The sequence below is a fragment of the Scyliorhinus canicula genome, chromosome 20 (genome assembly GCF_902713615.1).
Source record: "Scyliorhinus canicula chromosome 20, sScyCan1.1, whole genome shotgun sequence".
Lineage (NCBI taxonomy): Eukaryota > Metazoa > Chordata > Chondrichthyes > Carcharhiniformes > Scyliorhinidae > Scyliorhinus > Scyliorhinus canicula.
The window spans coordinates 53177210-53190969 of record NC_052165.1 but is presented as its reverse complement, the minus strand read 5'-3'; the positions used below and the strand labels follow the sequence as shown (position 1 = coordinate 53190969).

At 44.9% G+C, this 13760-nt stretch overlaps 1 protein-coding gene and 1 long non-coding RNA gene across 5 annotated transcripts in view; one reads left to right on the top strand and one right to left on the bottom strand.

Moving 5' to 3' along the window:
- The window catches only part of LOC119955324, a 201871-nt gene that overhangs the window by 54409 nt on the left and 133702 nt on the right, over positions 1–13760 (top strand). The window lies entirely within an intron of this gene.
- Positions 1–13760, bottom strand: part of cacna2d4a (calcium channel, voltage-dependent, alpha 2/delta subunit 4a) — a 591407-nt gene that overhangs the window by 497572 nt on the left and 80075 nt on the right. For all 4 annotated transcript variants that reach the window (XM_038781413.1, XM_038781415.1, XM_038781414.1 and 1 more), the window contains exon 4: positions 10790–10849. In XM_038781413.1, coding sequence (XP_038637341.1) covers positions 10790–10849 — 60 coding nt within the window. The remainder of the gene's footprint in view (positions 1–10789; positions 10850–13760) is intronic.

The window sequence follows — 13760 nt, the reverse complement described above, 5'->3', positions numbered from 1 at the left end:
GCAGCACACCCAAATGTCTCAAAGCTAGAACTGTACCATATGCCATCAGACCTTAAGTTGAAGAAGAACCAGACAGATTGGTAAGAGCAGGAATCATTGAATCTGTCCCTACAAGTGATTCCTGTATTAAAACAGGATGGCTCCACAAAATCTTGTGGAGATTTTAAAACAACTATGAACCTAGTTTTATGCGTAGATCGTTGGCATCGATTGAAGACTTGTTTGCTGGACTTTCTGGAGGACAGAAATTCAATAAAGTTGATCTTTAACAGGCATATCAATAGATGAGTCTGGGTGCCGAATCACAGTCACCACTCACCATTGTAACGCATATAGGCCTGCTTCATTACAAAAGACTTCCTTTTGGAACATCTGTGCCTGTTCTTTTCACGTATCATATTCTAAATGTGTTGAATGGAATGCAATGTTATTCAGATGACATACTCATCACTGGTTCAAATGAGCAGGAACACTTGACAAATCTAGAAGCTGCCCTGAAGCCGTTTCAGAGCCACAACCTGAGAGTTAGAAAGAAAAAGTGGGACTTTTCCAAATCATCCTTAAATTACCTTGGTCATATTATTAATAATGATGGTTTACACAAAGAACAAGATAAAATTTCAGCAATCTTGGAAGCACTAGGCCCTCAGTGACACAATTAAGGTTGTTTCTAGGATTGATCAACTATTATGATAAATTTGTGCTGAATTTAATTACTCAATTGAAGCCATTACACATGTTGCTATGTGCAAATAGGCATGGCACTGGTCAGGAGAATGTAAAAATGCACACAATGAAGTGAAAGATGTTTTACAAAGGTCAGAACTGTTGGTTCATTATAACCCCAAGATGAAGTCCCAACTTGCTTGCGATGCCTCACCCTATGGGATTGGTGGAGTTGTCCTGTACATTGTGCCCTCAGAAGAGGAAAGAACAATACTATTTGCTTCAAGAAGTCTTACTTGTACAGAAATAAATTCTGCTTAGAGAGAAAAAGAAGCTTTGAGCATCATTTTCTGTGTAAGAAAGTTCCACCATTACCTTTATGGTTATCATTTTACCCTTTTGACAGATCATTGACCCTTCACAACAATCACGGGCAACAACAAAATCTTTTTTTTTTACAAATTTAGTGTACCCAATTATTTATTTTCCAATTAAGGGGCAATTTAGCGTGGCCAATCCACCTACCACAATCCACCTAATCTTTGGATTGTGGGGGTGAAACCCGTGCAGACATGGGGAGAATGTGCAAACTCCACACGGACAGTGACCCAGGGCCGGGATTCGAACCTGGGTCCTCAGTGCTGTAGGCAGCAATGCTAACCATTGTGCCACATGCCGCCCCTGGGCCAAACGCATTGGAGTTTAGAAGAATGAGAGCTCTTGTTGAAACATATAAGATTCTGAGGGCACTTGATAGTGCGGATACTTGGAGGATGCCTTCTCTTGTGGGGGAGACTGGAACTAGGAGACACTATTTAAGGATAAGAGGTGTCCCTTTTAAGACAGGCATGAGGAAATTATTTTTCTCTCAGAAGGTGGGACCTCTATAGACAGGATGGTCTACATCTGAACCTGAGGGGCACCAATATCCTGGGGGGGAGATTTGTTAGTGCTCTTTGGGGGGGTTTAAACTAATTCAGCAGGGGCATGGGAACCTGGATTGTAGTTTTGGGGTACGGGAGATTGAGAGTATAGAGGTCAGGAGCACAGATTTGACTTCGCAGGAGGGTGCCAGTGTTCAGGTAGGTGGTTTGAAGTGTGTCTACTTCAATGCCAGGAGTATACGAAATAAGGTAGGGGAACTGGCAGCATGGGTTGGTACCTGGGACTTCGATGTTGTGGCCATTTCAGAGACATGGATAGAGCAGGGACAGGAATGGTTGTTGCAGGTTCCGGGGTTTAGGTGTTTTAGTAAGCTCAGAGAAGGGGGCAAAAGAGGGGGAGGTGTGGCGCTGCTAGTCAAGGACAGTATTACGGTGGTGGAAAGGATGCTAGATGGGGACTCTTCTTCTGAGGTAGTATGGGCTGAGGTTAGAAACAGGAAAGGAGAGGTCACCCTGTTGGGAGTTTTCTATAGGCCACCTAATAGTTCTAGGGATGTAGAGGAAAGGATGGCGAAGATGATTCTGGAAAAGAGCGAAAGTAACAGGGTAGTTGTTATGGGAGACTTTAACTTTCCAAATATTGACTGGAAAAGATATAGTTCGAGTACATTAGATGGGTCATTCTTTGTACAATGTGTGCAGGAGGGTTTCCTGACACAATATGTTGACAGGCCAACAAGAGGCGAGGCCACATTGGATTTGGTTTTGGGTAATGAACCAGGCCAGGTGTTAGATCTGGAGGTAGGTGAGCACTTTGGAAACAGTGACCACAATTCGGTGACCTTTACATTAGTGATGGAAAGGGATAAGTATACCCCGCAGGGCAAGAGTTATAGCTGGGGGAAGGGCAATTATGATGCCATTAGACATGACTTAGGATGTGTTGGTTGGAGAAGTAGGCTGCAAGGGTTGGGCACACTGGATATGTGGAGCTTGTTCAAGGAACAGCTATTGCATGTTCTTGATAAGTACGTACCAGTCAGGCAGGGAGGAAGGGGTCGAGCGAGGGAACCGTGGTTTACCAAAGAAGTGGAATCTCTTGTTAAGAGGAAGAAGGAGGCCTATGTGAAGATGAGGCGTGAAGTTTCAGTTGGGGCGCTTGATAGTTACAAGGAAGCGAGGAAGGATCTAAAGAGAGAGCTGAGACGAGCAAGGAGGGGACATGAGAAGTCTTTGGCAGGTAGGATCAAGGAAAACCCAAAAGCTTTCTATAGGTATGTCAGGAATAAAAGAATGACTAGGGTAAGAGTAGGGCCAGTCAAGGACAGTGGTGGGAAGTTGTGTGTGAAGGCTGAGGAGATAAGCGAGATACTAAATGAATACTTTTCGTCAGTATTCACTCAAGAAAAAGATAATATTGTGGAGGAGAATGCTGAGAACCAGGCTATTAGAATAGATGGCATTGAGGTGCGTAGGGAAGAAGTGTTGGCAATTCTGGACAAGGTGAAAATAGATAAGTCCCCGGGGCCAGATGGGATTTATCCTAGGATTCTCTGGGAAGCCAAGGAAGAGATTGCTGAGCCTTTGGCTTTGATTTTTAGGTCATCATTGGCTACAGGAATAGTGCCAGAGGACTGGAGGATAGCAAATGTGGTCCCTTTGTTCAAGAAGGGGAGTAGAGATAACCCCGGTAACTATAGGCCGGTGAGCCTAACGTCTGTGGTGGGTAAAGTCTTGGAGAGGATTATAAAAGATACAATTTATAATCATCTAGATAGGAATAATATGATTAGGGACAGTCAGCATGGTTTTGTGAAGGGTAGGTCATGCCTCACAAACCTTATCGAGTTCTTTGAGAAGGTGACTGAACAGGTAGACGAGGGTAGAGCAGTTGATGTGGTGTATATGGATTTCAGTAAAGCGTTTGATAAGGTTCCCCACGGTCGTCTATTGCAGAAAATACGGAGGCTGGGGATTGAGGGTGATTTAGAGATGTGGATCAGAAATTGGCTAGTTGAAAGAAGACAGAGAGTGGTAGTTGATGGGAAATGTTCAGACTGGAGTTCAGTTACGAGTGGCGTACCACAAGGATCTGTTCTGGGGCCGTTGCTGTTTGTCATTTTTATAAATGACCTAGAGGAGGGCGCAGAAGGATGGGTGAGTAAATTTGCAGACGACACTAAAGTCGGTGGAGTTGTAGACAGTGCGGAAGGATGTTGCAGGTTACAGAGGGACATAGATAAGCTGCAGAGCTGGGCTGAGAGGTGGCAAATGGAGTTTAATGTGGAGAAGTGTGAGGTGATTCACTTTGGAAAGAATAACAGAAATGCGGAATATTTGGCTAATGGTAAAATTCTTGGTAGTGTGGATGAGCAGAGGGATCTCGGTGTCCATGTACATAGATCCCTGAAAGTTGCCACCCAGGTTGATAGGGTTGTGAAGAAGGCCTATGGTGTGTTGGCCTTTATTGGTAGAGGGATTGAGTTCCGGAGCCATGAGGTCATGTTGCAGTTGTACAAAACTCTAGTACGGCCGCATTTGGAGTATTGCGTACAGTTCTGGTCGCCTCATTATAGGAAGGACGTGGAAGCTTTGGAACGGGTGCAGAGGAGATTTACCAGGATGTTGCCTGGTATGGAGGGAAAATCTTATGAGGAAAGGCTGATGGACTTGAGGTTGTTTTCGTTAGAGAGAAGAAGGTTAAGAGGTGACTTAATAGAGGCATACAAAATGATCAGAGGGTTAGATAGGGTGGACAGCGAGAGCCTTCTCCCGCGGATGGAGGTGGCTAGCACGAGGGGACATAGCCTTAAATTGAGGGGTAATAGATATAGGACAGAGGTCAGAGGTGGGTTTTTTACGCAAAGAGTGGTGAGGCCGTGGAATGCCCTACCTGCAACAGTAGTGAACTCGCCAACATTGAGGGCATTTAAAAATTTATTGGATAAGCATATGGATGATAAGGGCATAGTGTAGGTTAGATGGCCTTTAGATTTTTTCCATGTCGGTGCAACATCGAGGGCCGAAGGGCCTGTACTGCGCTGTATCGTTCTATGTAAGTCATTAGTTTGTGTAATTCTCGTCCCCAGAAAGCAGTGGAGGCTAGGTCATTGAATTTATTCAAGGCCGGGTTGGGCAGATATTTGATGGACAAAGGAGTCAAGGACTATGGGAAGCAGACAGGAATATGAGGTTGAGACCAAAACCAGATCAGCCAAGATGTTACTGAATGGCAGAGCATGTTTGAAGGGTCAAATGGCCTCTCCCTGCTCCTGAGTCCTATTTTTCTACTTCAAGCTCTTGCAAGAAATAGTAGACAAAAATTTCCATAAGTACTGAAACATCACTTTCTATCCAATTATGTCCAAGATGTTTGTTTAGATGAGGCTTGTTCCAAGAAGTTACTTTTAATACTTCCGAGATTAATTTCATTACTTTGGAGGCGATTTTCATTCCTTGAAGGTTTGTGCATCAGATGCTATCATGTATCAGATCAGCATGTATGTATCTTTTATCGTATTAGCCTGTATTTTAGATTAGGATTAGGATTATCAATAACTATTGTTACGACCCCCCTGGGCTAGTACACAATCAATTCCAGTCCCACTTGACCCGGAGTCACAACACAATTGGAATTAACAAATAATTCTTTGAAAAACAAAGCTTTTGGTCCTTAGCTGCCCAATAACTGCAGTCATCAGGTTTGTAAATTTAAATACAATTACGTTTATTAATAAACAATAACTATAATTAAATATGCAGCAAATACAACATGGAAACTATTATTTAATTCCTAGCCCCCCCCCCCCCCCCCCCCCAATTAAACCCGTCCCACCCTTTACACACACACAAGACAGTCAAACACAGAGGGTAAAAATAAGATGGTTTCAGATGGTTGTTTCTAGAACCTTTCTTTAATCTAGGCTTTCAGTTTGAGGTTTCCACTCTGTAATGGTTTTCATTTTAGATTCATTCAGGTCTTTGCAGTTTCAGAAATAGTGCAGCTTTTCTGGAGAGAGAGCAGGTTCTTTCCTTTGTCTCCAACTGCCTTTCTCCTGGCTCATCCCATTCAGGCCGAACCCAATTACTACCTGTTACCGGGCAGAATAAGGCCTTTTGGCCAATTAATTGACCACCAGCCATCCAATCGAACTGAGTCCCACCAATCTCTCAGGTGCTGAAAAGTCTGAGTTCTGCTGTCCAAAGTGAGCAGAACTTATGAATTCCTCATTTCTCCTGCTTGACTTAAAGATATATATTAGCATCCATGGATCAAAAGGATAACAGCAAAGTAGAAAGGGGAAAAAGGTAATCAACAGGAAGGACCCTTACAGTATTAGAGTTACCAAGCTCCATCAAATTATTTGTCTCTGGATCTTTCCAGGAACCTGCAGGAGATATTTTCACGATAACACAGTCGACTGCCTAGAAATGCATTATGCCAGTGCCTGATGTCAGAGCAGGCAATTTGCCATTGGTGATACCAATCAGAATGAGCGGGCCTGAGTGATTGCAGTTCCGGTTGGTTTCCCACAAATTGCAAGGCATCATGAACTGCGCATGTGGCAATCTGGTAACCTCCAGATTACCCAATGTATTCATGAATTGCAGGAGCTTTCACTCCATCAACCTACAGCTGTGTTCAATCACAAGAATGTGATGCGTCAACTGACATGATGCTATGTCAGCCCAACCCCCCGAACTCTTTGCAGCTAGCATTAATACCAGCTGGCTGCTTGGAATTCTCATGGCTAACATTCTGCTCATTTATATTTTTATAATGTCAATCGAGGAAATGCCTCTCCATTCACTCCCTATATACAGGATTCCAACTTAGCAAACCTCTTGCCATTCGTTCACATTATAGAAAATCTTGATAAATGTATAATTATAGGATTCCTGACTCAACGTAAAGTTCTCCAGCTATCTTATTTTGTTACATTGCATCTGGCATTTTGTTAAGTTACATATTCAATTCACCCCCACATTTTCGAAGACTAATTCATTTTGTGTGAAATAGTTGCAATTGTACTACTGAATGAATAATTAAGTTGCCTGAAATGCAGAGAATATATTTATTCACTATGTCTATGATGCTTACAGAAACCTAATCATGGGCAGGATTCTCCCAGCCATGCGCCGTGCCGGAGAATCCCCGCGAACGGGCCACGCCGCCCCGACACCGGTACGCGATTCACCGCAGTGCGGAGAATTGGTTCCATTGGCGCTGGCGTGGTTGGCGCTGGTCGCGAGCCGCTCTACGCGGCTGGCCTGCCGATTCTCCGGCCGAGCAGCCGTAAGAAAATAGCCAAGTCCCGCTGGCGGCGTTCTAACCTGCTCTGGGCCGGCAGGACTTCAGCGTCTAAGGGTCGGGTGGCGGCCTGTGGGGGGGGGGGGGAGGATGGGGGTCCGGTATGGCCTGGCCCGCGATCGGGGCCCACCGATCAGCGGGCCGGCCTCTCTGTCTGGGGGCATCCTTTCCTACGTGCTGGCACCTGTAGCCCTGCGCCATGTTGCGTCGGGCCGGCGCGTTGAAGGAGGCCACTGCGCATGTCCTCGTTGGCGCCAGCGCAACTGCACATGCGCGGATCCCGCGGCGCACAGTTCACACCGGGATTGGCAGCTGGAGCGGCGCGAACCGCTCCAGCGCCGTGCTGGCCCCGTAGATGCCAGAATTAGTCGTGGGAGCGACCCGTTCACGCCGTTGTAAAACGCGACGGTGTTTACGACAGCGTGGACACTCTGCCGGTTGATTGGAGCATCTCGCCCCCCTATTCCTGATGGTTTTAGAATTGAACATGTCCGCTATGGATGGTCCTTTTCGGATTAGTAATCTCATTATTATAAATTCTGCTTTTTGCACAATGCTAGATTTGATGACCTAGTAATTGTTAAAGAGACTAATTCTATCAAGCATAGGTACCATTATGTGTAATGTATTTTTAATCAGTAGAAGGAATCTCCTTAATGGTTGACAAAATATTTAAGCAATTCACTTAGCATTTTGAAAAATACAGTTTTGATAAGAGCGTCACATTCTTCTACTATCATTCATTCAAAATAATAATCATTTAAAAGCACATTGATATTTATTTTGTTTTGTAATGTTAGGTGCATTAAACGAAAAAATATTAAAATTTGAATAAAAATACTTTTTAAAAAAACACTGACAAAATATGTTACATAAAAGGTTAATTAGGTTTCAGTTTATGAGGAAAAGAGGCACAATGTTGGATACCCTGATGAATTTCTGCACAACACAGCATTGGTGAAAGGATTAGGACAGATGTAATTAATAATTAGTAGTCCAGGAAACAGTCTTGTTAGGAAAACAAATCAATGCATCGGGACATTAATTGAACAATTATTGTGAGGGGAACGGTTAAAGTCAATTCATTTAATTTGGAGAGTGTTCCACTGATTACGCAGCGCACAATAAGATATGGCAATTAACTTTAAAGCTATTATTTAGCACGGAAAACATTTCTTACATTAATAATTTTTAAATGCCATAATTCAAATATTTTTGAAATAAGATGATATTGTGGCCTTTATGTAATCTTTACATTTGCCACTTGAGAATTTTACGAAATGGCACAATTTTAAAAGGGGTACAGGAGCAGAGAGACCTGATGGTTCACAGAGAGAAATACATAATGGTGGCAGGCCCAGCTGTTGAGTCTTTTAAAGAAACAAATGGGATCCAGGGCTTTACAAATAGAAGCATAACGTATAAAAGCAGGGATATTATCTTAAAACTTTGACAATGCTCAACCCCCTCATTAACCAACATGTTCGACCCCCTCCCTCACCCCCCAATATTGTTCAACCTCCTCATCCACTTGTATTTTTCATCCCGTTTCTTCACCTCCAATGACGCTCAACTCCCTCACGCATCAACATGTTTGCCCCTTGCCTCACCTCTAACAATGCTCAACCCCCTCATCCATCGACAATTTTCACCCCTTCACCCCTGACAATGCTAAACTCCCTCATCCACTGACATATTCACCCCTTCCCTCACCCCTGACAATTCTCAACCCCCTGATCCGTCAACATGTTCAGCCCCCCTCACCCCTGGCAATGCTCAACCCCCTCATTCACCAACAATGTTCATTCACCTCCCTCACCTCCCAACATTGGTCACCCACTCCCATACCGCTTCCAACAATGCTCACCACCCATTGGCTCACTTCTCCCCCGGGTTGGTAGTGGATTCCAGTAAACATTGCTGTGAGGGGTGAGTTTTGCATGAAGGGGGAATGAGTATTGTCAGGAGGAGGGTGACCATTGCCAGCAGTGAGTGTGAGAATTTCTGGGAGTGGGAAGGTAATCAATGTTGGGTAATGGTTGGGTTAGCAATGCCAGGTAGGGCTGTAAGTATTGCTGGGAAGGGGTTGAATATTGTCTAGAAAGGTGGGGTGAATATTGTCAGGAAGAGAGTGAGCATTGCCGGGAATGGGAAGCTGGGTATTGTCCATTGGATGGGATGGGAAAGGGTGAGGGAGCTGGAAGTCATGGCTGGGAGGGGACGATTGTTGCTGGGGGGGGCGGTTGTGAACATTGTGGAGGGGTGAACATTTCTGGGGGGTAACATTGATGGGAGGGGTAGTGATGATTGCCAGAAGGGGATGAACATGGTCTGGGGATGAAGATTGCTGAAGGGGGAATGAACGTTGCCAGATGGAGGAGAGATGAGTATTGTGGTGAAGAGGTGAACATTGTCAGTCGGAGGTGAGCTCTATAGGGGTTACCGTGCTGTTGGAACGCTTTGACAGTTCAGCTAATTTACTTCAAGCTACTCTCCTCAGCAGGTTTCCTCAACAAGGAAAGCTCAAATTCAATCTGTGCAAAAATCAAGGTAAGTACAGCCTAAGTTTCCATAGTTCTGGCCACCTGTTCCTATATCTTGGGAATCGTGCAGCAATCCAGGCAAAGTAAAGCTGTCAATCGGAAGTTTAAACTTCTGCGTAATTACTGTAGATATGCGTGTGTTGAGACTTCCTCAGAGTCAAAAGGCACATCAGAGACTTAAATTGAGTAGTTTGCCACTCCCTATATTGGGAGTTTCAGGCTCTTAGTTGCTTTCTGAGGGGGATTCACATATACCTGAAAAGAAAAATTTTGCATTGCTATGGGGAAACAGTAGGGGAGTGGGACTAACTGGTTAACACTTTCATGCTTTCAAAGAGCAGACAGAGGCACGATGGGCTGGATTTGTCATTTAGTGCTGTATGATTCTATGGCGTGATCGAATGGCCACGCTGTGCCCAAATTGTAGCTCGCCAAGGCACAGTGTGCCCAATAGAAGTCAGGAGACTCCGCTCCCGGGATCTGTCCAGCTTGCCACGCCTCGCAAGATCTAAAACGATCTTGTGTGACGTTGTGATATTAATCCCACCAATTGTCGGCAGGATCACTTTGAGGCAAATCTGCCTTTTAAAGCGTGACAGCTAGTCTCACTTTAATGTACAGTTTCCCCGTGGTACCCGAGACATTCGATCCCTCTCCTTCGCCTCGGAGACCTTGGGCAAGCGCTGTTCATTACTGGTCTCCACAAACAGGGACCAGATGGAATGGCACTCGTGGGGAACTCCCAAGGGATTGGAGGCCCCCAGGTGCATGCCTGTGGGAAGGGAGGTACCCTGGCATTGCTGGTGCCACTTGAACAATACCACCCTGGCAGTGCCATCTGGGCATCAGCCTTGCACTGCCCAAAATCAGTGGGCCAGCTAGTGGGGCACTTCCAGGATGACAGGTTGGCACTGCCAAGGTGCTAAGCTGGCATTTTTTTGCAAGGTGGCAATTAAGTGGGGTGCCGTGCCTGGGTGTTGGGGTGCGGGGACCTTCACATAGTGTGTGACTCGCTTCGGGGGCTCCAGAGATCACGATGCTATTTTTAAATGGCATCCCGATCTCTTGCTACACGGAGGAGTTCTGGCAAGCGGGTGCCATTTTATAGCAGTTCTCGATGCTGTGAGCACCGGAAAACACGCAGCTAAATGCGCGCACTGTAGGACTTTGTTCCCATTGAGTTAAATCCTATTTAGCCCTATAATTCAAATTCGTCAAGTTTTATTAACGTGCTTAATTATTCAATAACCTTTACTAAACTTCAGTATCAAACAGAAAACCAGTTGGTTGAAACTTAGTGCAGATTCAAGCTGATACGTAAGTGTTGCTGGTACGATGTTTGAAAATAACCTTTTTGGCCCTGGTTGCATGATTGGTATATTCACCTCTAAATTCATTTCAGACTTGTGGTATAAATCAGCTTCTTCAGCAGCATCAACCAGTCTCTGCATGGAAACAAAAAGAAAAGTTTAATGTTATATTCTCTTTTATATCTATGTCAGTCAGCTCCACATTGGGTGAGAACTCAAAACAAAGACAAAAATTGCTGCAAACAATTAGCTGGTCAATCAACATCTGTGGAGAGAACAGATAAGATGGTGCATTCTCTCCATGGATGCTGACTGACCCATTCATTTGATTACAGCATTTGCAATTTTCTTTCTCCTCATTTGGAATGAGAAACAAATTTTAATGTGACTTAATGGAATTACGGACTTAACAATGAGAACTGTTGAGCAATATTGAGCACTGGCTTCCTGAAGATTAAATATCTCTGACCATTAGACATATAATAAGAAATGCTGGGACCAGTAACTACCAGTATCATCAGGAGAAGAAATGGTATACGAAATGTCAGCCACTGATTTTCTCGATTAGAAAACCACGAAGTGAAACAGCAGATTAGAACAGGAAAAGGCTAATGGCAACTCCTTGCTCAAAATCCAACAACTAACAAATAACTCATTTCAGCTGTCGACCAATGATGAATAATAATTAAGACAAATATAAGAAATAAAAACTAAATCAACAGAAATCTGATGTTCCTGAAACTGATCACAGTACTATATTGAAAAGACTTGAGTATTCATGGAGACTGTTGTTTTTAAGCACTAAAACCATATATGAGACATTTTAGTGGATGCCCTACCATGCCACCCAAGCCTGGAAGAAACTTGTTTCACATAAGCTTCTAATCAATAAAAAAAAAAGTACTCACACTCCAGCCAAACAACTCTCTATTGAGTATTCAAACTTTAGCAGTGTGTAGGCAAGCGTCAAAAACATGTACAATTGCACCAACCGCCAGAAGCAAGAATCCAGCAACTAACATGTAAGTACTCATGATTTGTTTAAAAAGTGCTGGCAGGAGTGTTCTGCATTTCATTAAAGTCTTACACAGTTGTGCGAAGTAAAGGCTGGAATGTGAAGATTGACTTTGGCAATTTAGCCGTGTTGGCATCAAATCAGTATTGTGGGAAATACTTTATTTAGGCAACAAATTGCAGAGATCAGTTCACAGTAATCTGAGCGTCATCCTGCATTCCAGACCTTCTGCCAATTACAAATATAGAATGTTAAGCTGATCTTAGGTTTGCAAGCAGGCATTATAATTAGCTCCCCCATCACTTTGCTATGGAGAGGAAACGATCAAAAGGTGTTCCAACTCCTTATTATTATTCATTACTACTAGTAAGCAGGAATGTGGGGGTTATTACCATCCCTGACCAGGCCCCAACAGTGGCTAGGATACTGGACCTAAACCCCAATATATTAGCTTATTTGTAAGATTGTGCAGAATGATTCGCTCCAGTAGTGATTGCATGAAAATATAGGGCAGTGGGTATTTTGAAAACATCGCTTTATTATGAATACAATATTAAACATTTTAACTTCACACCTGAAAAGAACAGCTTACAATTACCCCTTAACTCTATGACTCAATTTCCCATTGAGCAACAAGAAAATGGCAGCTCTCAATCCATCTTAAAACTAGCATGGCCTTGAGTAAAACGTGGTTTATAAAACAGATTTCGCTCCTGTTAGAACCCCTTCAGACTATGCCTGAATGTCTTCAAAAACTGGTTCACCCGATGTGTCTCAGTTTCTTCTTTGTCCCCAGACAAGATTGCTCTGCTTTACAGATTATTGCTCTTTTATAAATATCCTGTGAGAGGATTGTGGATTCAGTTTTAGACAGATCAGAATTTACCTCTTCTTTCTCCCAAAGGTTCTCCACAAACTTTACTGCCTCTCTGCAATCCTGGGCTCAACTCAGCAATGACCTTATCTCCCCAAGATGAAAAACAACTTATCTCTGCAGGCTGCAAAGTCCATCAACTCCCTTGGGACTTCCCCACTCAAACCATATTCCTCTGATCAATTTCACATGCTGTTTCCTGGGATCAAAACAGAATCCTTCTTAAACACATTGGCCGGGTTTCTCCGAGCCCGCACCAGGTTTGAGAATCGCCGAGGAGGCGCGAAAATCCTGCCACGCCGCTCCGACACCAGGCCGTCGATTCTCTGCCGACCGGAGAATCGGTGGCAATCGTGCTGCCGTGGTCGCTGCTGCGCCGGTCAGGGGCCATTGAAAGTGGCCCCCATGGCGATTCTGCGCGCTCGACAGGCCGAGTGCCCGCCGAGTCCCGCCGGTGTCATTTGGTTATGGTCCTACCCAGCGGGACCTCGGTAATCTGGCTGCAGGGGCCATCCTGGTTGGGGGGGTGGGGGGGAGTCGACTCCGGGGAGGCCTTGGCCAGGCCCGCGATCGGGGGGGCAACCGATCGGCGAGCATGCTAATTCCGGGGGGGGGGGCCTATGTAACTCTGCGCCGGGCCCCTGTAGGGCTCCGTCATGTTGCCCACGGGCTGGCACGGAGACAGCCGTAGCGCACATGCGGGACCCGCGCCGGCCGTGGCACTCCATCTTCTGGCGCCGGAGCAGCACACAGCACATTCAATAAGATCATGGTTGAATATGATTGTAACATCAATCCCGCATTCTCACCTGCACCCGATAATCTTTCACCGCCTTCCGTATCAAGAATGTATCCACCTCTGCCTTAAAAATATTCAAAGATTCTGGGTGCGATTTAACGGCCTTGTCACGAGACTTCGCAATCTGGATCTCGTTCTCACTGGGCCAGATCCAAGATATGCATATTTAAATGAGTCATTGGGTTCATTTAAACATTAATTCGCTGGATTCCTCCAGCACCCGGGACCCAACGGCCTCGCCTGTCAGACCTCACCAGGGCACCGGTTAGTACTGATCCACACAAATGTCGACCAGGCGTAACAGCACCTGGGGGGGTCTCGCAGGCCTTTGGGCCTTTGAAGACCCCTGGGTGGTTGG